Source organism: Loxodonta africana, chromosome 4 (assembly GCF_030014295.1).
Source record: "Loxodonta africana isolate mLoxAfr1 chromosome 4, mLoxAfr1.hap2, whole genome shotgun sequence".
Taxonomy (NCBI): Eukaryota; Metazoa; Chordata; class Mammalia; order Proboscidea; family Elephantidae; genus Loxodonta; species Loxodonta africana.
Genome location: NC_087345.1, coordinates 81705107 through 81729435, shown reverse-complemented (window position 1 = coordinate 81729435; position 24329 = coordinate 81705107). Strand labels below are relative to the sequence as shown.

At 38.0% G+C, this 24329-nt stretch overlaps 2 protein-coding genes across 2 annotated transcripts; both read left to right on the top strand.

The window, feature by feature from the left end:
* Window positions 1–445: 445 nt before the first annotated feature.
* On the top strand, window positions 446–1609 carry LOC100676674 (olfactory receptor 6C4-like). Its single transcript, XM_010597773.3, has one exon. It carries the CDS (start codon window positions 677–679, stop codon window positions 1607–1609), a length of 933 nt encoding a protein of 310 aa, XP_010596075.2. The 5' UTR covers window positions 446–676.
* A 14492-nt stretch (window positions 1610–16101) lies between these two features.
* LOC100676955 (olfactory receptor 6C4-like) lies at window positions 16102–18065 on the top strand. The gene has a single exon (XM_003405546.3). It carries the CDS (start codon window positions 16483–16485, stop codon window positions 17416–17418), a length of 936 nt encoding a protein of 311 aa, XP_003405594.2. The 5' UTR covers window positions 16102–16482; the 3' UTR covers window positions 17419–18065.
* The last annotated feature ends 6264 nt before the right edge of the window (window positions 18066–24329 follow it).

The following is a 24329-nucleotide window of genomic DNA, read 5'->3' as shown; positions in this document are numbered from 1 at the left end:
AAAATGAAAATGGAAAAAACAATAACTTAGACACTGGTTTAAAAGATGTTGTGTTGTTAAGTGCCATCAAGTGGGCTCCAACTCGTAGTGACCCTGCATATAGCAGAATGAAACACTGCCCAGTGCTGCACCATCCTCACAATAGTAGGTGTGCTTCAGCCCATTGTTGAAGCCACTGTGTCAATCCATCATATTGAGGGTCTTCCTCTTTTTCACTGACCTTCTACTTGAGCAAGCATGATGTACTTCTCCAGGGACTGGTCCCTCCCGATAACATGTCCAAAGTAAGTGACAGAATGTCTTGCCATCCTCACTTCTAAGGAGCATTCTAGATGCACTTCCTCCAAGATAGATTTGTTTGCTCTTCTGCAGTCCATGACACATTCAATATTCTTCATTAACACTATAATTCAAATGCATCAGGCTAGGAAAGCACATCAGAAGCCCAAAAAGTGGCCATAGAGAAAATCCTCCTACCTGGGAACTTAAGAAAAGAGTTCTTGTGACAGCCAGCCCTATGCAATAGAAAATCAATTTGAGTCAGACTGACAGAAGAAAAGCACTTGAATCAATTCAATGGAAAAATCTTAGCCTTTCTTCTATATTCTTGAGCTTCTCTTCCCTCTTCATCACTGATTTATTTCCTTTGCACCTTCACAGGCACCAAAGTTTGCCAATGAAAAACCAAACATTTCTGAAAGAATTTGTTCTGCTGGGACTAACAGACATCCCGGAGCTTCAGACTGTAATTTTTATTCTTCTCTTCCTTACCTACATATTTAGCATCTCAGGTAATCTGACAATCATCACCCTCACACTACTGGACTCCCACCTCCAGACTCCCATGTATTTCTTCCTCCAGAATTTCTCCTTCTTGGAAATTTCCTTTACAACCATTTTCACTCCTAGGCTGCTGATCAGCATCTCTACTGGGAATAAGGCCATCAGTTTTGCTGGCTGCTTCACTCAGTATTTCTTTGCCATATTCCTCGGGGCTACAGAGTTTTACCTTCTGGCTGCCATGTCTTATGATCGCTACGTAGCCATCTGCAAACCCCTACATTACACAACCATCATGAACAACAGAGCCTGTATCCAGCTGGTTCTCTGCTCTTGGCTGGATGGGTTCCTAATCATTTTATACCCCATCATCCAGACCAGTCAGCTGGATTTCTGTGCCTCCAATGTGCTGAATCACTATTACTGTGACTATGGACCCCTCATAGAAATATCTTGCTCAGACACAAGACTTCTGGAGCTGGTCAACTTTATCTTAGCAGTTGTGACTTTGGCAGTAACCCTGGTGCTGGTGCTTCTCTCCTACACGAATATCATCAAGACCATTCTGAAGATCCCCTCTGCCCAGCAAAGGAAAAAGGCTTTTTCCACATGTTCTTCCCACATGATTATCATCTCTCTGTCTTATGGCAGCTGCATCTTCATGTACATAAAACCTTCAGCAAAAGAAGGAGTTGCCTTCAATAAGGGTGTAGCTGTGCTCAACACATCAGTGGCCCCTTTACTGAACCCCTTCATTTACACTCTAAGGAACAAACAAGTAAAACAAGCCTTCAGGGATGTGACCAGAAAGATTATGAGTCTTAAATGAATTCAGAGAAAATTCTGAATGATATTCATGAAGTTCTTCCCCATGAAAACTCAGGGGGAGATTCTCTAGCCTTCTACTTGCTAAACAACATTTCAGATGAATTTTCATGACCTAGATGTCAAAGTTGTATTTCAAACTTGCCAATAAGGAGTAAGTGTTCCAAAAAAAAAACAAGAACCACAATTCAAACATTTATTTCTAATAGATTTTTATAGTAAAGCAAACAAACAAATGGTAGCTAAACAATAGTGATAGTCTGAGTACGTGAAAGAAATATGTGTTAAAACTCACTAGGATTGTCACAGGACTGATGTTCAGCTGAGCTTGCTGATAAAGTTCAGATTTGCAAGTGGGGCTCTTAATTTTTATCAAAGCAAGTTGTCTAAACATTTTATCAGAAATACTAAACATTTCCAAGAAATCCCCAAAAAATGCATATATATATATATATAAACAGTTGTCTTGAAGCCAATTCCGACTCATGACAACATCATAAGTGCAAAGTAGAACTGCTCCATAGGGTTTTCAAGACTGTGACCTTTCAGAAGCAGATCACCTCGAGCACTTAATTATTTGCAACACCCAGGGACTCAGACACTTAAAAGAAGTGTCTAGTAATTGCATCTTAAAATAAAGCTCTGCTCTAGGCCACCTTACAGAAGATTTTGAAACAATTTTCTTTCTTCAGAGCAACCTTTTTACTCTAACAGGTCTATAACTCTCTCTTCTTTAGACACTTAGTACAAAAAAGATTTCCTCTTGTAGAATTGACATTTCTGACTCAGCCTCTCCTTCTAGTCATGAAATAGGAATGGAAATTATCAGGAGAGGATGCCTAACAGAACGAACATCCAATCTCTTTCAGAGGGAAAAGTCCCAGAGTGCAGGAATCACGGATCAGGTTGGCAGTGGCCAAAACCAATAGGGCTCAATGAGTATGCTGATCTTTAAGGGACATACTTTGTAGATGAACCTGAGGAGCCTGAGAATGAAAGGGGCTGCCTAAGGAGGTCTTAGGAAAGAGCATCCAAAATGTTTAAGGGGTGGTTTTTCAAAGGGCAGTAAAAGAGAAAAGGATAAGGAAACATACATAATCATAAGCTTTCTACATTCTATTAAAGTGGTAGAATGTTAATTCTAAGTAGACTATGAAAAGTTAAGCATGCGTATTATATTTCCTACCTTAAAAACTAAACAAAGGGATACAGTCAAAATCACAATAAGAAAGTGGATTAAAGTGAAATACTAGAAAATATTCGAATAACTAACTCAAAAGTAGGCAAGAAATGGGAAAATTAAAAACAAAGGGGTCAAACAGTAAACAAACAACTAAATGGGGACATAAATCCAAACATACCAATAATTATTTTAAATGTAAGTGGGCCCAACATACTATTTAAAATTCATTTTAAGAATTTTTTTTTTAACTATATGCTGTCTACAAGAAACTCTCTTCAAATATCATATTTAAATAGGTTAAAAGTAGAGTAGGGAAATAAAGATAACATGCAAATTCTAATTTAAAAAAAAAGCTGGAGTGGCCATATTAAACGGACTTGAGAGCAAAGAAAATTACAAGAGCTAAAGTGGGGTGTTACATAACAATGAAAATTCAACAAGAGACATCCCAAATTTATATGCACCTAACAGCAAAGTTATAAACTATATGAACCAGACACTGGCATAACTGAAAGGAGAAACAGAAAAATCCACAATTACAGTTGGAGACTTCAACATCCTCTCTCTGTAATATATAAAAGTAGTAGGCAGAAATTAAGCAGGATATATAAGAACAGAACTCCATTAATCAAGTGAATCTAATTGACATGTGTAGAACATTCCACCTAAAAACAGGAGAACTCACATTCTTTTCATATGCACGTGGAACATTTACCGAAATAGATCATATTCTTGGTCATGAAACAAACCTTATCAAATTTAAAAGAATTAAAGTAATACAGTGAAACCTGTGAGAGCCAGAATGCAACAGGACTGCCTTGTTTTTCCAGGTCTCAAAATTCTTCTGCCTTTGACAGGGTGCAGTCTTACCACTTTTCTACAGCTCACTAGTGGAAAATATTTTCGTTTTTCTTCTCTGACAGGTTTCTGCCTTATATTGGTTCTGGCTTTCACAGCTTTTACTGTACAAGGTTTGTTTTCAGACTATAATGGAATTAAACTTGAAAACAGTAACAGAAATAGAATAACTCCCAAACACTTAGAAATTAAACAACACCCCCGGGGTGAAAGAGGAATTCTCAAGGGGAATTAGAAAATGTATTGAATTTAATGAAAATAAAATATGTAAAAATTTGTGATGCAGCTATACCAGTAATGAGAGAAAAATTTCAGCATTAAATGTTTATAATGCTGGAGAAAATTGTTGAACAAAATTCTAATGCACAAAAAATGATCAGACTTCCTGGTCTAACAGAGACTAGAGAAACCCTGAGAATATGACCCCCGGACACCCTTTTAACTCAGTACTGAAGTCAGTCCTAAAGTTCACCCTTCAGCCATAGATTAGACAGCCCTATAGAACAAATGGAAAACCTGGTGGCATAGTGGTTAAGTGTTACAGCTGCTAACCAAAAGGTCCTCAGTTCAAATCCACCAGGCTTTCCTTGGAAACTCTATGGGGCAGTTCTACTCTGATGTATAGGGTGACTATGAGTTGGAATCAACTGGATGGCAATGGGTTTGGAAAATCTTTTCACTTTCTACTCGTTTTCTCTGATATTCTACTCATATATGCTGGTTAATAGTTCTTGCAAGTACGTCAATTTCTACTAGTTTATCAGCAATTTAAAGTTCATTAAATCCTTGTTGAAGGTTGAACTCCCTGATTTATACCACCTAGTTTATATATTCCGACTCATAGCGACCCTATAGGGTCGCTATGAGTCAGAATCAACTCGACAGCACGGGGTTTGGTTTTTGGTTTTTAGTCTATGTATTAATCAGGCAAAGGGAAGTCCCTCTAATTTGAAAATGAAAGATCTGATTCCAGCCAAGAAGGAACAAGAAATGAAAGATTCATGAGGCTGGGAAAAACAATAGCTTTCTAAGCCCCCAACACTGAAAACACCTAGTGCAAAGCAAGAAAGAAAGGACTACCTCTGTGTTACCAAGCAACAGGGTCAATCCTACTGTCCCCATGTGAGATAACAGAGGCATAACTCAGGACTCTGCAGGCTTTACCCAAAGCTTCTGACCTCAAAATTAATTACCAGGTAGCTGAACGAGCTGCTTCTCCCAAATTTGTTTATTTATGACTAATTTTTATGAATTAGTTTTGAAAAGACTTTTAAAACACCTTTGACAAATGAGCCTGAATTTCCCCTCTACCAGGACACTGATTTAAAGTTGAAGTTTAAAAACAACTATAAGCTGAATATAATTAGAAGTAATTTAGAGTCTCAGTGATCACTTTAAGAAAACGAGTTACCATTTGTGGTATCTTCTCTTTCCTCTGTGGAGCTTTTGTTTAATGCTAAGAAACTAAACTCCTTATGCTGTATAATATTATATGAACCTGAGTCTGGAGTTGGCCTCATAGATCAGTAAATTCATATAGTTTTTACATTTCATTTTGTGTGGAGAGCTTGCCTTAAGTTTAGGTTTGAGTTTCTGTCCTTCATCAAGTTGAAGGCCATGGCTGGCAGTTACTGGTTTTCATGAAGCAGTTGATTCTTTTCCCAAAAAATTTCCTTTTTGCGTTTGGGCTTTTGGTAATTACTCTGAGAAAATTTGATGTAAATTAATAAATTTAAAAAGTGCACTAAAAAAATGATGCTTTAATTGATAACAGGCCTTAAAATTAGAATAAATCACTTCTTTAAGGGCTCCTATAAAATATGCAGAAAATAAGGCTATGAACATGTGATAATTTCTTACCTCCATATGGTATTATTAAATTAGAAAAAAAATTAGATTACAATATTTCTTAAAGAACTTATTCTGATTTGTTTACTAATAAATAAGCACTTATATAAATTAGTATTGCCAAGAATTGATAAAAGTAAATTCATTAAAGTTTTGTGTTGTGTAATATGTCAACTTAAAAGTTTCCAACATCTTTTCAGGTAACTTAAGCTGAATTGAATATATGAAATATGTTTTGTTAAAAGAAAAGATAATAATATTGTCCTAAAATGAAAGAGACTAGTTGTTCCAAGATGAGAAAGAGAAAAGCAGAATTTAAATGGATGTATAGAAAGTAGCAGAAGATCAGAGGAAAGTACAATACAAAGTTAAAGATACTAAAGAAGGAAGGCTAAACTTATGCCACAGAGAAAGGATATGTGTATATATATTTGGGTCTAATAATGAATGTGTTTGTTGCTTAAAAATAAGAGATATATGACAAAAACAAGGATTTTGCAAAGTTTGTTGAAGATTTTTTGTCTGGTATAATCAAGGTTCTTGTTTATTGTAACTGAAAATTTAATAGGTTAATTCATGAGAATTTTTAAAATTTAATGTCAAATAGCATATAAAACAAATAATTGGGCTTCTCGCTATTAAAAATAGCAAAATTTTATTTAATTACTAGGTTAAATAGTTTATTTTTTGTATAATCTGCCTTGAAAATAAGGGCTTGATCTCTCTTTAAAATAAAATTCCTACATTAAAACAAACCTACATGGTTTTAAAAGCTAAAGTTTTTAATTCTAATATCTCTGGTTTAAATTAAGTGTTGTTTCTCAGTGATATACAATTAACTCCTGACAACTTTAAAACTTCATGGGAAGCCACAAAGGATTTGTTTCTGATTTAAAAATATATATATACATATATATATACACACGCATATGTACATATATATCTACAGAGGTTTATTTAACATGTTGTAAGATACATAAAACATGTCAAGTCAGAAAAAGTGCAGAGTTTTCTTTCAGTTAAAATTTATACATCAATAATATTTGCATGATAATAAACAAACAACCACCACACATCTGTCAGTTTATCGTACTGTGGTGACTTGTGTGTTGCTATGATGCTAGAAGTTATGCCACCAGTATTTCAAAAACCAGCAGTGTCATCCATGGTGGACAGGTTTCAGTAGAGCTTCCAGACTAAGACAGACTAGGCAGAGGGACCTGGCTATCTACTTCCAAAAACATTAGCCAATGAAAATCTTATGAAGAGCAATGGAGCGTTGCCTGATATAGTGCCAGAAGGTGAGCCCACCAGGTTGGAAGGCAATCAAAATACAATTGGAAAAGAGCTGCCTTCTCAAAGTAGAGTTGAACTTAATGACATGAATGGAGTCAAGTCTTGGGATCTTCATTTGCTGATGTGGCATGACTCAAAATGAGAAAAAGCAGCTGTAAACAACCATTAATAATAGAAACATGGACTGTACAAAACACGAATCTAGGAAAATCAGAAGTGATCAGAAATGAAATGAAATGCCTAAAGTTTGGTATCCTACATATGAGTGAGCTGAAATGGACTGGTAAGAGCCATTTTGAATCAACCATATGGTTTACTATGCCAGGAATAACAAATTGAAGAGGAATAATGTAGCATACATTACTAAAAAGAATATTTCAAGATCTATCGTGAAGTATAACACTGTTAATGATAAGATAATATCCATATGCCTACAAGGAAAAAGGGTTAATATGATTATTACTCAATTTATGCACCAATCACTGACGCCAAAGATGAAGGAATTACAAATTTTTATGAACTTCTGCAGTCTGAAATTGATCAAACATGCAATCAAGATGCATTGATAATTATTGGGGATTGGAATGTGAAAGTTGAAAACAGAAGAAGGATCGGCAGTTGGAAAATATGGCCTTGGTGACAGAAATGAAGCTAAAGATCTCATGACAGAATCTGGCAAGACCAATGACTTATTCATTGCAAACACCTTTTTTCAATAGCATAAACAGCGACTATACATCCGGACCTAAACAGATGGAAAATGCAGAAATCAAATTGACTACATCTGTAGAAAGAGACGATGTAAAATCTCAATATCATTAGTCAGAACAAGGCCAAGGAACAACTGCAGAACAGACCATCAATTGCTCATATGCAAGTTTAAGTTGAAGGTGAAAAAAATTAGAGCAAGTCTACGATAACCAAAATATGACCTTGAGTATAACCCATCTGTATTTGGAGACCATCTCAAGGATAGATTTCACCCATTAAACATTAATGACCAAAGACCAGACAACTAGTGGGATGACATCAAGGACATCATACATGAAGACAGAAAGAGGCCATTAAAAAACAGGAAAGAAAGAGACCAAAATGGATGTGAGAAGAGACTTTGAAACTTGCTCTGGAACGTAGAATAGCTAAAGCACACGGAAGAACTTATGAAGTAAAACAGCTGAACAGAAGATTTCAAAGGGAAGCTCTAAAAGACAAAGTAAAGTATTATAATGAAATGTGCAAAGACCTAGAGTTAGAAAAACAAAAGGGAAGAAACACTAGCCATTTCTCGAACCAAAAGAACTGAAGAAAAAATTTGAGCCTCAAGCTGCAATTTTGAAGGCAAAATATTGAACAGCGCAGGAAGTATCAAAAGAAGATGAAAGGAATACAAAGAGTCACTGTACTAAAAACAAATGGTCAGTGTTCAACCATTTCAGGAGGTAGTATATGATCAAGAACCAATGGAATTTAAGAAAAAAGTCCAAGCTGTACTGAAAATATTTGCAACCAACAATTCTCCCGGTCTAAATGGAATACCAATTGAGATGTTTCAGCAAATGGATGCAGCACTGGAGGTGCTCACTTATCTACGCCAAGAAATTTGGAAGACATCTACCTGGCCAACCAACTGGAAGAGATCCATATTTGTACCCATTCCAAAGAAATGTAATCCAACAGAATGCAGAAATTATTAAACAGTATCATTAGTATCACACTGAAGTAAAATTTTGCTGAACATAATTCAAAAATGGTTGCAGCAGTACATTGAGAGGGAACAGCAAGAAATTCAAGCCAGATTCAGAAGAGGATGTGGAATGAGGACTATCATTGCTGGTGTCAGGTGGATTTTGGCTGAAAGCAGAGAATACCAGAAAGATGTTTACCTGTATTTTACTGACTATGCAAAAGCATGGATAACCTGGATAACATTGGCAAAGAATGGGAATTCCAGAACACTTTATTCTGCTCATGAGGAACCTGTACATAGATCAAGAAGCAGTTGTTCGAACAGAACAAGGGGATACTGCGTGGTTTAAAGTTAGGAAAGGAATGCATCAGGGTTGTATCATTTCACCATACTTATTCAATCTGTATCCTGAGCAAATAATCTGAGAAGCTTGGCTATATGAAGAACACAGCATCGGGATTGGTGGAAGAGTCATCAACAGCCTGCAATATGCAGATGACATAACCTTACTTGCTGAAAGCCAAGAGGACTTGAAGCACTTACTGACGAAGATCAAAGACCAGAGCCTTCAATATGGATTACACCTCAACATAAAGAAAACAAAAATCCTCACAACTGGACCAATAAGCAACATCATGATAACCGGAGAAAAGATTGAAGTTGTCAAGGATTTCATTTTTCTTGGACCCTCAATCAACACCCATGGAAGCAACAGTCAAGAAATCAAATGGCGTATTGTACTCAGAAAATCTGCTGCAGAAGACTTTTTAAAGTGTTGAAAAGCAAGGATGTTACTTTGAGGACTAAGATGTGCCTGACCCAAGGACTTAAATTTTCAACCACCTCATATGCATGGGAAAGCTGGACAATAAATAAGGAAGACTGAAGAAAAATTGATTCCTTTGAATTATGGTGTTGGCGAAGAATATTGAATATACCACGGACTGCCAGATGAACAAACAAGTCTGTCTTTTAAAAAGTGTAGCCAGAGTGCTCTTTCAAAGCGAGGATGGTGAGACTTCTCATGCACTTTGGATATGTTATCAGGAGGGACTATTCTCTGGAGAAATGCATCATGTTTGATAAGGTAGAGGGTCAGCAAAAAAGAGGAATACCCTCAATGAGATGGATTGACCTAGTGGCTGCAACAACGTACTCAAGCATAATGATTGTGAGGATGGTGCAGGACCGGGAAGTCTTTCATTCTGTTGTACATAGCGTCACTATGAGTTGGAATTGACTCAAGGGCACCTAACAGAAACAACTACAAACAAACAAGCATATGATATTATTTCATAATATTATTATTTCAATCACTAGCTTGGTTGCAACTTAATTTCTTTTTAATCCAGCCTCATCAAGCTAAGGTTTAATGGGAAATTCACATCATTTCAGATATTTCAGACTTAATAACCTTGGTATATTCTTGATGTCTCCTGACTATATGGTATTCTATCTCAAGATTATTATCTGTTATAGCTGAAGCTCTTTGAAAATAAAGTTTTCAAGATATTTCTGTCTGAAATGACTTCATTTGGTGTTGCATTCCTTTTGTATTTCCCAACAAGTCTTTCACTTTTAAGAAGTATTATTATTATAAGTTAATCATGGCCATATTAAGTTTTGTCATTCACAGACAGGTTTTACATTGCTGATGTACTGAAAACACTTAAACACAGTATTTCAACAAAAATTGAACTGTATCAAACCTATTTTGAAAAGTCTATATATTTCAGACAAGACAGTATTGGACTAAATCAAGATTTTTAGAATGCTAGTGTAGAAACTCACAAGATTTTTCAAGTTTCTGTCAATCCAGAATAACATGGAACCAAGATTAACTACATGGGACTGGGTAAACTAAATGAATTACCATAAGGTTTTTATGAGAATAGTGTTGATGTTCAATGTTCTAATTTTTAGATATAAGAAATTATTTTTATTTTCCTTTCCCTCTTTTAATATAAGAATCAGTTATTTCAGTCATTAATAACATTGTGTTGGTTACAGAATATCCTATAGATTAAAAGATGTTATATTAAAGTTATGATTAAATATATTCGGAATGTTTCAAATGATTCCACCTGTGGACTCCAAGGAATGAATGCTGAAATGACTATGATAAATAAAAGTAGTTTTTCAAAATGAAGAGGCCCTCGTTTATGTTGCTCATACTGACTCTAATATTGTTAAATATTGTCAATCTGTATTCAAATACTCTAACAAGTTTTTTCACGGGTTAAAGGAGCTTTTGACAACCAAAAACGAAAATCCTAAATTCTGCCTGATATTGTTTGAGGGGACCATGTATATTAAAAAAAGACATCAGCTAAAAGATTCCCTGGAATCTCACTGCAAAAGACTGTATGTAGTTCTCCCTATTAATCCTTAATTTAAAAAAAAAAAAAAAAAAAAAGTTGCTGTCGACTCAATTCCAACTCATAGCAACCCTATAGGACAGAGCAGAACTGGCCCGTAGAGTTTCCAAGGAGTGCCTGGTGGATTCATACTGCTGGCCGTAACTCTAAAACACTGCCACAAGGGTAAATTATAGGGAGGGAAGACTTAAATGCACCTCTCCCAATTAAAAAAGAGTGTGAGATATATGTATATATACACATACATATATATATTCACAGTTTATCTGCTACTATATCTTGGTGGCACAGTGGTTAAGAGCTCAGATGCTAACAAAAAAGTCAGCAGTTCAAATCTACCAGCCACTTCTTGGAAATCCTATTGGGCAGTTCTACTCCATCCTATAGGATCAGAATGAGTCAGGATCGACTCTATGGCAAGAGATTTGGTTTGGTTTTGTGCTCCAAATAGCTGATAAGCTTGCTAATAAGGTAGATCAACAGAAGTCCTTAAGTCTTAGTTAAAGTTTTACCTAGATAAATATCTCAGGAGAAATGGAGCAAAACATTGCTCAAATACACCAAAAGGCCACCTGGCTACACATACCTGAACAAGCAAAGCTTGACTTTCCCTTTTTGATGTCTTTAGCTGATTACCTAAAGGAGTAGGACCTTGGGTTAGATCTATCTTCTTTCCTGAAATGATTATCCTCACGTCAGCTGTAGTTATCATTGAAATAACCAAACCAAACTACCCAAAATGATAGCCATGAAAAAAATAATGCACATAGATTCTGCTTATTTACATAACAAGATAGAGAGGCCTCTCACACTGGATTAGGTTTTTGAAAAGGACAAGTTTTTTCCTCAATGTGGCCCTGCTCCACTAGTTTCCCCAAGATCACTGAAGCAGAATGTTAGACCCATGGCATGGTGAAGAAGACAGGTGATGGCCAACTGCAATGCTGCAAGCCTTAAAATGCTAACAAGCATGCCACTAAAGCCCTGGTGGCATAGTGGTTAAGAAACAAAAGGTCAGCAGTTTCAATCCACCAGCTGCTCCTTGGAAACACTATGGGGCAGTTCAATTCTTTCAACAGGGTTCAAATGAGTCAGAATCAAATAGACAGCAATGGGTTTGGTTTTATGAGTAAAAGTCCTTAAGAAAGTCCATGCAGAAGAACTCATGCCTTTAAATGTGATGAGAGAATGGTCTCTAAAATCCTTGATCTAAAGGAGGGAATCATGAAGATCTAAAAATTGTATGAAGCTTGACCAAAATAAAATGGCTGATCCATTTTATTACCCCATCCCAACTTCTGCTTATGTCTAACAGGCTGTTAATCTTTTACACAGATCTAACCCAATCACTAAGAAAATATTTTTTTCTGTGACTAAGCCTAAAGGAATGTCAACAGAATGTTCCCTAGGGGATCATTGCTCAAAAGGTTGTCAAACTCCTGTGTGTAAATTATTCTCAGAAATAATTTTGCTTTAATTCAGTTATCTTAATAACCTGCTTTCAGAAAATCTGTTCTGCAATCATCTAGGCTCCAACTCATTTCTCTCTAACCAAATAGCCAACCTTACATTTCAAAGAACTCCAAGCTGAAACTGATCCAGTCTACAATCAATCATTAACCACTCCCCCAAAGCCCTACTTAACATGCCAACCATGGCCTCTCTTTCAAAGGCCCTGTGGTCCTTGGATACCAGTCCATAGTTGACATTTTAATGTAAATAATTCAAAGACTGCAAGTATCTCTGCAAGCCTAGGGATAAAAAATCAGAAAGGAAGTGGAAAGGGGCTTAGAAGGAGGGTGTTCAGGCCTATAGAGGAAAAGGTGGAGGGATACAGAGCATCCTGCCTTCCATCAGAAAATAGGAATCAAAGAACAATGGGCTAGTATAGAGAGGAAAGGAGCTGCTCTGAAGTAAATCCTGAGCCTCCCCAGTGGTAATAGAGTAATGCCGCTGACAATAGGAAGCGAGCGCCTCTTTGTCACTCACCCTCCTGAGGAGGCATTCTAAAGCATGATGTAGAATCAGACAAGCCTGCCCTCAAATGCCAACAACTCAGGTCGCCTGCCATGTTAAAAAAAAAAAAAAAAAAAAAAAATTTTTTTTTTTTTTTGGGCAAATTCCACAACTGTTCCATGCTTCATTCCCTCATCTGCAAAATGGATAAAATAAATAATAATAATAAACACTTACCTAGCATTTACTATATGCCAACACATTTCTGCTTTTGTTGTTGTTAGGTGCCGTTGAGTCGGTTTTGACTCACAGCGATCATACATACAACAGAATGAAACACTGCATGGTCCTAGGCGATTCTCACAACCGTTGTTACGCTTTAGACCATTGTTGCAGCCACTGTGTCGATCCATCTCATTGAAAGTCTTCCTCTTTTTCTCTGACCCTCTACTCTACCAAGCATGACGTCCTTCTCCAGGGACTGGTTCCTCCTGATAACATGCCTAAAGTATGTTGAGACAAAGTCTCGTCATCCTTGTTTCTGAGGAGCATTCTGGCTGTAATTCTTCCAAGACAGATTTATTTGTTCTTCCGGCAGTTCATGGTGTATTCAATATTCTCCGCCAACACCATAATTCAAAGGCATCTGTCCTTCAGTCTTCCTTATTCATTGTCCAGTTCTGCATGCATATGAAACAATCGAAAACACCACAGCTTGGGTCAGGTGCACCTTAGTCCTTTTCTAAGCATTCACTTATATTAACACCTTTAATTCACATAACAAACTTACAGGACAGGTATTATTCTTACCCCCAATTTACATATATGACAAATGAGGCACAGAGAGGCCAGGTAACTTGCTCAAGGTCACACACTTAATAAGTAGGTGAGGTGAATTGAGAGCCTAAAAATAACAATTACCTCAAATTTTATAAGCAAAAAATGATGAAAAGTATGGAAATTGATAAACCTCTTCCTAGTTCAGGTAAACTGCTCAATAAACTGATGTTGTTACATTTTTTTACTATTGTTATCATCATTATTACTGCATTTCCCACAAAGCTTTTATCCTGTTATTGATGCATTCATGGCAGCTTCCTCATGGGTTTCTTCCAAACATCTTCCCCAGTTACCTGTTAAATGTTCATTCTCAACATTATTTAAAAAAAAAAAAAAGAGGCTAATTAACGTTTCCAGTACCTGGGTCCCCCTGGGTAATAATTTATCCCCACAATGTCTCTGTTGAGTAAACTAGCTAAAATGTGTATCGCTCAAACAGGTACAAACAAGTCCACGCCCAACCTTCAGATAAAATGGAGAAAATGATACCTGTAAGAGTAGACAGTTCCTCTGTGCTTCAATTAGTTTAAATAAGGCCGCATCTTCAAATATTATGGGCCCAGTTCCAATTTGGATCAATTGGAGAAAGGGCAATAACAAACAATTGGTAAAAGGCAAGAGGAACTAGAGACTATTTCTTTCCAAATTTGTTCCCAGGGAGCCTGTATGCTTGTGAGCAATCAGGGCATGAGTTAGTGTTAGGAAAGAAAACAGATTAAATTTTATTCTACCTTTTCATCTACATCTGACTTCTCAGTTTTGGTTTACTCCATATGGCATCCAGAAGTAAAATCCCTCAGCATCTTTCCTGAGTGTCAAGAAAGTGAGTATGTCCACCATTCATCAAAGTTACCTTCCTATGATGATGGTCATGAGATCCATCTGAATGTAAATTTCTATTATTCTTTGTTTTGTTTCATTTTTTTTAATGAAAAAGCTCACTTGGGCTTGTTTTTAAAAATTTAAAGCATTCAAGATATATATAAAGTAAAAGAGAAGGTTTTCCATCCTTTCCTCAATGCCATCCCAGAAACAACTCTCACTGACAATTTGGTACTCTTCTGGGCATTTTTCTATGCACTTAGAAACATACATATAAATTTTCAGTTTCTTACATAGATAAAAATCACTGTATGGAACAGGCAACAACCTGCCTATTTCATTAGCAATATTATATAGTCATTTCCAAGTCAGTACGTATAAATTTCCCATTTTATTCCACAACAGGAAGGGTCATTATTTAGCCATTCACCTATTGGTGGGATTTGTATTGTTTACAGATTTTCATTATTATAAACAATGCTGAAATGAACATTTTGGAAAATTATGCACACTGATGCTGGTATTTCTGTGAAACATAAATGTGAATTTTTGAACGATAATATAAAGGCATTCTCCAAAACCAAATGGCTAGTGAACAGAAAGTGCTTCAGAATCCTGAGCCACCCAGTCACTGGATGACATTGTCCTGGGCCTTACTACCCATCCATTAAAATGGCCCAAGAGCATGGATGGATCTCCACTGTGAACTTGTTCCAGATAAGCACCCAGCTCAGAGGGTGCCTTGAGGTTTCTTTGTTTCAGGGATTCTGCAAAATCAGAAGGGAATATGGATGCCCAAAAAGATCTTTGACCCTACTAGCTTGTTTTCTGCAAGGGACACTTATTGTCTGTAAGGGACCAGACCCTTCCTTAGTTTTCTATACCAAAGTCTTATCTATATTTGCTTGTTATGGACTGAATTGTGTCCCCCCCAAAATATGACTTGGAATCCTAACCCCTATACCTGTGTATGTAATCTCATTTAAGAGTAGGGCTTTCTTTGTAATGCTAATGAGGCCATATCAATGTAGGGTGTGTCCTAAACCTAATCAGGTCCAAGTTATAAAAAGAGCAGATTAGACATAAAAACAAGTATCAAGGTTGGAGTGAGGTGGGTAAATGCCACATAAAGATTGCCAAGGAACCAAGGACACCGAGGCTACAGAAGATGAAAGAGACAAAGGTCTTCGCCTAGAGGTGATACAGAAAGCCTTCCCCTAGAGCTGGTGCCCTGAATTCTAGCTCCCTGAACTGTGAGAAAATAAAGATGTGTTCTTCAAAGCCACCTACTTTTGAGATATCTGTTACAGCAGCACTAGGAAACTAAGACACGGTTGAAAGAAGACAGGAAGTGTTCCAGGCTCAGGATCCCTAAATGTTTAAAGCAGTTAAAGAAAGCCTTCCTGGGATTATTGGCTATCTGTTCCCTCTCTCCCATCAGCTAAAATTAGAAAACAAGGATTGATACAGAAAAGAATGAGGTTTCTCAAAGTCTTCTCAAGCCACAATAGCCAAAACATGAAAAGAGAGCAGCTTACTCCTACCTTGGAGGACCGAGGATTGTTAACAGGAGTAGCAAAATGTGGGGCAGATGTCCAGTATGTTGGAGAAGGTAGCAATGAAGCAAATTGCCCAGGCATCAAGGCTGGGGAAAGATGAGACATTCCTACCAGGAACATAGGACAGTGACTTCATAGATAGAGGAAATCAAAACAAAGTGAGACTACAGGGGTAAAATAAAAATGCGGAGAGGATACATTAAAAAGAGCCAGGTTGCCATTGTGTCATTCTGGAAATAGAGCCTCAGAAATAGTCTCCCGCATGTGGCTCTGTGAAAGGCCAGATTGCGCTCACCAGGCATTATGTTTAGGTCATATGGACGGAGAAATTGCCCATGAACAAATTTCAAGAGAAATCTACAGCCTCCCTTCAACGTATTCCTGAGCTCTGCTCTCCCTCTCATCACTCATTTCTCTCCATCTTGGTTTCACAGGCAGCAAAGATTAACAATGAAAAATCAGACCATGACTGAATTCATCCTGCTGGGACTAACAGACATCCCAGAGCTTCAGACTGTAATCTTCATACTTCTCTTCCTCACCTACATATTTAGCATCTTAGGTAATCTGACAATCATCACCCTCACACTACTGGACTCCCACCTCCAAACTCCCATGTATTTTTTCCTCCAAAATTTCTCCTTCTTGGAAATTTCCTTTACAACCATTTTCACTCCTAGGCTGCTGATCAGCATCTCTACTGGGAATAAGGCCATCAGTTTTGCTGGCTGCTTCACTCAGTATTTCTTTGCCATATTCCTCGGGGCAACAGAATTTTTTCTTCTGGCTGCCATGTCTTATGATCGCTACGTAGCCATCTGCAAACCACTACATTACACAACCATCATGAACAACAGAGCCTGTATCCAGCTGGTTCTCTGCTCTTGGCTGGGTGGGTTCCTAATCATTTTATACCCCATCATCCAGACCAGTCAGCTGGATTTCTGTGCCTCCAATGTGCTGAATCATTATTGTTGTGACTATGGACCTCTCATAGAAATATCTTGCTCAGACACAAGACTTCTGGAGCTGGTCGACTTTATCTTAGCAGTTGTGACTTTGGCAGTGACCCTGGTGCTGGTGCTTCTTTCCTACACAAATATCATCAAGACCATTCTGAAGATCCCCTCTGCCCAGCAAAGGAAAAAGGCTTTTTCCACATGTTCTTCCCACATGATTGTCATCTCTCTGTCTTATGGCAGCTGCATCTTCATGTACATAAAACCTTCAGCAAAAGAAGGCGTTGCTGTCAATAAGGGAGTAGCTGTGCTCAACACATCAGTGGCCCCTTTACTGAATCCCTTCATTTATACCTTAAGGAATAAACAAGTAAAACAAGCCCTCAAGGATGTGGCCAGAAAGATTATGCAACTTTATTTACTTTAATGGCCTCAAAGTCGATGGAAATTTTGAGTGATGTTCATGAAGCTCCTCCAAGTGATCATTTTAGCTCCTGATCCCTCCTTTTGTTAAAGTGATTTCTCAGATGAATTGACTGTGAGCACGTTACGTGTCAATATTTTGTTTCAAATTTATTGGAAAGAGAAAGGAATTCCAAGAAGGCCAGTTCAGAGATATTTTTCTTCTGGTAGATGTCTTTTAATTAAGGGGGAAAGGCTGGAAAAATAATATTACTAGACTGGACACAAAAAAAGAACTTTCTGCTTAAAAAATTATTTTGCTTATCATAAATCTGGCGATCAACTAAACGATTAAACCTATCTTCCTCTAAGGAGCTCTTAGTCTCATCAATCACTATCAAAAAGTTGAAAACACGTTATAGTAGAAACGCTGGATACTTGCCAGAAGAGGCTATTGATGATATTATGTAAAAAATTTCTACATCAAATTACATTTTGTCAGATTTGAAACAATTTCCTTTCTTAAGCTTCTTCCTCTGACAACTCTTAAAACTGCTTCTTTCTGGTATCTCCTACAGAAAGTATTTCCCGTTGTACAGTATGAGGTCTCATGAGTACTCATGAGAACATTTCTGGCTCTGTCATTTCCATGCTGAAACCAGATTAAAACTGTTACTGGGGAATTCCTGTGTCTAAGAGTAATAAATGCTTACTCTCTTAAAATAAAGCAAGGAGATTTATTGAAGGCTCGGTAACAGTCCAGTCTGGGGAAAACATCTAATTTTGCCAAGTGAACAAATGCCTCCAAAATGGTGAAGTTATGGAGACTTTTTAAAGAGTGAGAACAAAGAACTTGAGGTACACTATTTTGATTGGACATTACAAACTTAGATTAATACAAGGTGGGTTCACTGAAAGCACGGGCTACAAGGGGGAAGGTTACAGGATATTTCTCTCTTAGAAACACCTTGCACAGGTGAAATTTTTGTTGTCAGCATTGCCTAGGAGACCTAGATAAGAATCAGCATCAAGGCCTTCTTCCTGAGACACTGTTTCAGGAAGGGTCTTGATAGCTCCCGGGATACGGTTTATTGTTATTCTCTCAGCTTAACCACAGAGAAAAGGAGAAAAATTTCTTCAGTTTACATTAGTCACAGTCCTTAAAGAAAAAGTCAGGGGTTTGCATATAAAAAAAGAAAGGCAAGATGGAGTAGGGCCCCAAGCTCCAAAGCAGTCATTTTTACTTTAGTGAAGTGCCTCAGTTTACTTGCTCTTACGTACCTGGTAACGGAGTTGTTAACAGAGAATCATCTGCACTCCATTTACAAGAAGATTCTGATGAAGAGAAACCTTAGACCAAGTTGGCATTGACCAAATCTGTAAAATTGGAATGTGGCAAGGTATGACTGACTTTAAGGGGTACTCTTATTATAGATGAAGCTGAGGAGGTTGGGAGTGTTAAGAATGCTGTTTAAGGAGGCCTTAGGATGCCATGATACATTAACTATCTCCACAACTCCATGATGGTCAAGATAACTTGTCTGCACATCTGACCTTGCCAATCATTGTGGGAACAGTAGCCTCTTGGTTTCTGGTAGTTTAGTGGTGCTATAATCTCTACTACTAAAAAAAAAAAACTCTACTACTACAGGCCCTATAATCCTCATGGATATTAACAAGCCCAGCTCCATGAACTCTTCTCCTACCATCATCCCAGCTTTCAGAGGAGCGACACCACTAAACATCCTAGTAACACTGGTATCCCTCTCAGCTGCACATTTCTCACCAGCCTTGATGAATGATGTGTGCTCTGGGCCCACCCATGGAAAGTAATCTTATAGTGGATCTTCTGTTCTTTCATCATAAATCCATTCCAGCATCCCCTCCTCATTCAACCCCTTTATTCCTTCTCCTGTCATCTGCCAGGGCAACTCAGGCACTTCTACATCACTGAGTATTGGTTGGGCAGTACTTTTTCCAAGTTCTACCTACCTCAGCAGTGAAGTGGGGTCCTCATTATGATATTAAATCCCACTTTCTGAGAAAGCTCCAGCATGTCAAAAAATACTAGTTTAATCAGTCTTATATTCAGGCCTTTTAATTAAACTCCCTCAAAGTTCAATCCCAGGAGTACTCCCCTGGCTCCTGCTAGTAAAAGCTAGCCAATTCTTTCTGAACCTACTTGAGTGTACAGGTTCTTTCCTCCCTTATAAAGTCCAGCATGTCTCCAGCAGGTTATTCTGGGTTTCAGCTTGGTTATCATCCTGGAAACGAGGAGAGAAATTGGAGGTAGCTCCAGAAGGGGACATCTGGTCTTGTGTGGGAGAGCTTCTGCTGCATCTTCCAGCTACCTTTTATGAAGGAACAGTGGGCCACTTCTGCAAATTCAAAGCATTCACAAGGGTTGCAGAGTCAAAATTCTCAGGCGTATCCATCCAGGTATCCCTGTTCCAGGCTTTCTCTATCAGGGCCCTCAGCTTCGCATTAACCTACATGCCTTAGCTAAGCATTCAAGTGTCTCTTGAACTGTATGATAATTCTAGCAAGTAGATCAGCAATCCAATCAACCATCTGTCCTTCCACTACAGGAGAAATGGCCTCTTTGTAAACTACCACAGAGGACCTCTGACTGTCATACTTAGCCATTAACTGCTTGTTAACAGCTCCTAGGCTCTCATTATTTTCTGCAGGGCATCAATACAACTTGTCAAGCAACCCACTGTCTTTGTGGGCATTGATTCCCCCATATTTTTCAAATGCCTGCATCATCCCATCTATCACAACACTGTCTTAGTTACCCAGTGCTGTCATAACAAAATATACCACAAGTGAGTGTCATTAAAGAACAGAAATGCATTTTCTCACAGCTTTGGAGGCTAGAAGTCCAGATCAGGGCATTGGTTTTAAGGGAGGGTCCTTCTTTGTCAGTAGTCCCAGGAGTTCCTTGGTGTTCCTTGACATTCCTTGATGTTCCTGGGCATTTCTTTGGTATTTAGTGGTATCTGTCTGTCTTGTGAGTCCCTGTTATCTATTCTACTCTTTTTAGAACTCGGAAGTGACTAGGTTTAGGACCCACTCTACTCTGATATGGGCTTACTAACATAACAAAAGAAAACCTCTATTTCCAAACAGGGTCATATTTACAGATACAGGGATTAGAATTTCAATACATATTCGGGGAGGGGAGGGGAGGACACAATTCAATAATTCGATCCAACTCCTCCACAGTAGGACATTTTCTCACATCAAAACCAGTGAAATCTTTAGCAAATGAGTCACCACCTTGTGCCAGGGACTGTCCATACCCCACCTACCAATCAGAATAGTGTCCTCTTTACTCACTAGTGGTAACCTGTAAAATCAAACCTGTTACCATCAAGTCGATTCTGACTCATAAGCAAAAAAAAAAAAAAAAAACCCAGTGCCGTCGAGTCAATTCCCACTCATAGTGACCCTATAGGACAGAGTAGAACTGCCCCATAGAGTTTCCAAGGAGTGCCTGGCGGATTTGAATTGCCAACCTTTTGGAAAGCAGCCATAGGTCTTAGCCACTGTGCCACCAGGGCTTCCTGGTGGTAGGTCAGTCCCAAATCTCTATCTTACCATCTATTTTCTCAGACCACTCCTGGTACCACTTGTTTTAGTCAAGGTCTTCCAAGAAGCAGACACCAAAAAGAAATTAGATATGTGAGAATTTTATCAGGGAAATTCTTGTGGAAAAAATGAGAGAGGCAGCCAAAAGACTCTGGAAGAGTCATCAGACCATGATATATGTATCATCCTGACTGAAAGAAAGAGAAAGAAGAAAGATTATGTGGAAGCATTTAGACTGAAGTACAGTTCTAAGAAAGTTTTTGTCATGGCCATTAGGGAGTCCTTGAGGCAAAGTTATCCAACAGAAGAATTCCACATCTCCCAGGAACTTGCTACACTTGGTCATTGGCTGGGAACAGCCCACGGGCTGCTTGGAAGCATGACTTTGATACAAACATGGTTATGGTTTTCAGAGAGCAGCAACTGGAATCATCAGTTAATTACATTCCCTGCAAAGATCTGAGATGCACAATATCATGACTGTCACAGCCTAATGAGAATGGGATCCAAAAATTAAGTATTTGTGCATGTATACAACGTTGGGCTATCTTTTGTCAATCAGTTTGAGATCTGTTCACTTGACAAATATTGTAATATTTGAGCCACATCTAGAGTTCCGAGAGAGAGAAAGAGCTGGAGCAGCATGAAAATCCATCCTTTGAGGACAGCCCCCAACACCATAACAGTATCATCACAGAAGAAGCCACTGCAACTGATGCAGCATGTCCAGCCTCTCTCTGTGTCTGGGGTAAACAGCCACCAACCATCAGCTCTGAACTCAGAATTTTATTGTTTCCTTTTAGATTCTGGTTCCAGTGGTAGGATTCCATGCGATTAAATGATCCCCTGACACTCTGTCCTCCAATTCCCAAGGTGGAGACAGCATGAGAGGGTCTCTAGTTTGTGCATATTCCTCCAAGGCCCCCTCTTCTTTAAGTCTCTTAGTTTAGCATATTTTACCCCTTTTCACAGGAAGAGATCTCTCTTCCTGAATTCTTCCTTTTCCCTCCATAAAATTCTCTTGTTCTAAATCATGTGGACTTGGGCATGGTGTCCAGTTTGTTGGGTAATGCTGTTAATTAATCACCTCCAAGCCTACAGTAGTTGGCTGTTGGAGAAGGGAGAAGGTGGTGAGGAAGGACTCCAGTCCAATAAACGAAGGAGTACAGACATGCTTCAGCTCGATTTTTTGTTTCAGATGAATATTCCCTGTAAACACTTATATACATACATGCTCATGCACATGCAGACACATTATTTACATTATTATTAGTTATACATATTATTTTATAACCAGGTTTTTGTCTGACAATATGTCCTGGAGATCTTTCCCTGCCATCTATTTCAATATATTGAATGCCCACATTTTACTACATCATATTGTTATGTGTAATTTATTTAACCTCTCCTCTATTGATGGATGACTTTTGGTCATTTTCATTTGTTCGCTTGTTAAATCAGTACTGAGACAAATAAGACTTTCTTATAGTATTCCCTGTGCTTTTCTATATGCTTGAAATATTTCATATACGATAAAAGTCTTGGCAAACTAAAAATAGAAGGAAATTACTATAACCTGAAAAAAAGATCTTTACCAGAAACTCACTGCAAACATCACATATCATGGTTAAGTGTCAGAACCATTCCCACTAAATACAGAAGCTCTGCAAGTTTACCTGTTATTATTCAAATTTGTACTAGAGGTCTTAGTCAATGCAATAAGACAAATTATGGTAATCCCTACTGCAATACTGTTTATGATCAAGAAATTAAGTGTTTGGCAATACTGGGGAAGCTAGTACAACTTGTCCAAGGCAAAGTCATGGAAGCTCCATAGACACATCCAAACTCCATGAGGAACCAAATCATTGGGCTGAAGGCTGCAAGGACCATGGTTTTGGGGAACATCTATCTCAACTGACATAACTTAATTTACAAAGAAAATGTTCTACATTCTACTTTGGTGAGCAGCATCTGGGGTCTTAAAACTTTGTGAATGGCCATCTAAGATATTCCACTGGTCTCACCCCACCTGCAGGGAAGAAGAATGAAGAAAACCAAAGACACAAGGGAAAGATTAGTCCAAAGGACTAATGGGCCACAACTACCACAGCCTCCACCAGACTGAGAGCAGTACAACTAGATGGTGCCCGGCTACCACCATCAACTACTCTGACAGGGATCACAATAGAGAATCCCAGACAGAGCTGGAGAAAAATGTAGAAAAAAATTCTAACTCACAAAAAAAAAGACCAGATTTACTGGCGTGACAGAATGGAGAAACCCCAAGAGCATGGCCCCAGACACACTTATATCTCAGTAATGAAGTCACTCCTGAGGTTCACCCTTTAGCCAAAGACTAGACAGACCCATAAAACAAAATGAGACTAAATGGGCATTCCAGCTCAGGGGCAAGCAAGAGAAGTCAGGACAGGACAGAAAAGCTGGTAACGGGAAACCCAAGGTCAAGAAGGGGAGAGTGGTGACATGTCATGGGATTGGCAACCAATGTCACAAAACAGTATGTGTATTAATCGTTTAATGAGAAACTAGTTTGCTGTGTAAACCTTCATCTAAAGTACAATTTTAAAAAAAGAAAGAAATTGTTTGGGATGACTCTGGGTTGCTAGCTTAAGTAACTAGGTGGACAAAGCTATCATTAACCAAGATAGGAGATTTTGGAGGAGAAGCAAAATTTGCAGAAAAAGATGATGATTTTGTTTTGGACATACTGGGCTTAAGAAACCCATGAGATAAACTTTTGTTGCATTTTTTTCAGAATTTTTTAAGAAAGAAAAGGTTACAAAGCTGAAGATGATTTAGTATGTCTCCTTAATCCTACCCCGCCCCCACATGTAACCAGAAGTAATCCCTATTCAGAATCTGATGACTTTCCTTCCAGTCCATGTGTCTGTATTTTTAGTATATGTATATTTTTCAATAGCCAATATAGGCATAATATTTTGTGTGAATATGATGTACTTTTCTTCAAATTTTTTCACTCAGTGTAATGTTTTTGAAACATATCCGTATTGATCTCATTACTTATTTTGACTGCTTTAGAGTATTCCATTCTTTTCCATGCCATCTGTTAAGTATTTATTCTCTAGTGATGGACACTCAGGCTCTCAGTTTTCAACCAGATTAAAATTTCACTATTATTCTAAAATTTCTAACATTCATTCTAAAATTTAACCTATTAACAGAAAGCACCCAGATGAGTGCCTGGTACATTGTCCCACTCAATAATTATTTGCTGAATGAATGCCTCAATGATTATCACTATGCTTGTGTCTTTGTGCACATACAGTATACTAGAGATGTTTTAACGTATAAAATCCT

Bases quoted from the DNA above. Each gene is read 5' to 3' on its own strand.
- LOC100676674 (XM_010597773.3), top strand. From the start codon at position 677: ATGAAAAACCAAACATTTCTGAAAGAATTTGTTCTGCTGGGACTAACA.
- LOC100676955 (XM_003405546.3), top strand. From the start codon at position 16,483: ATGAAAAATCAGACCATGACTGAATTCATCCTGCTGGGACTAACAGAC.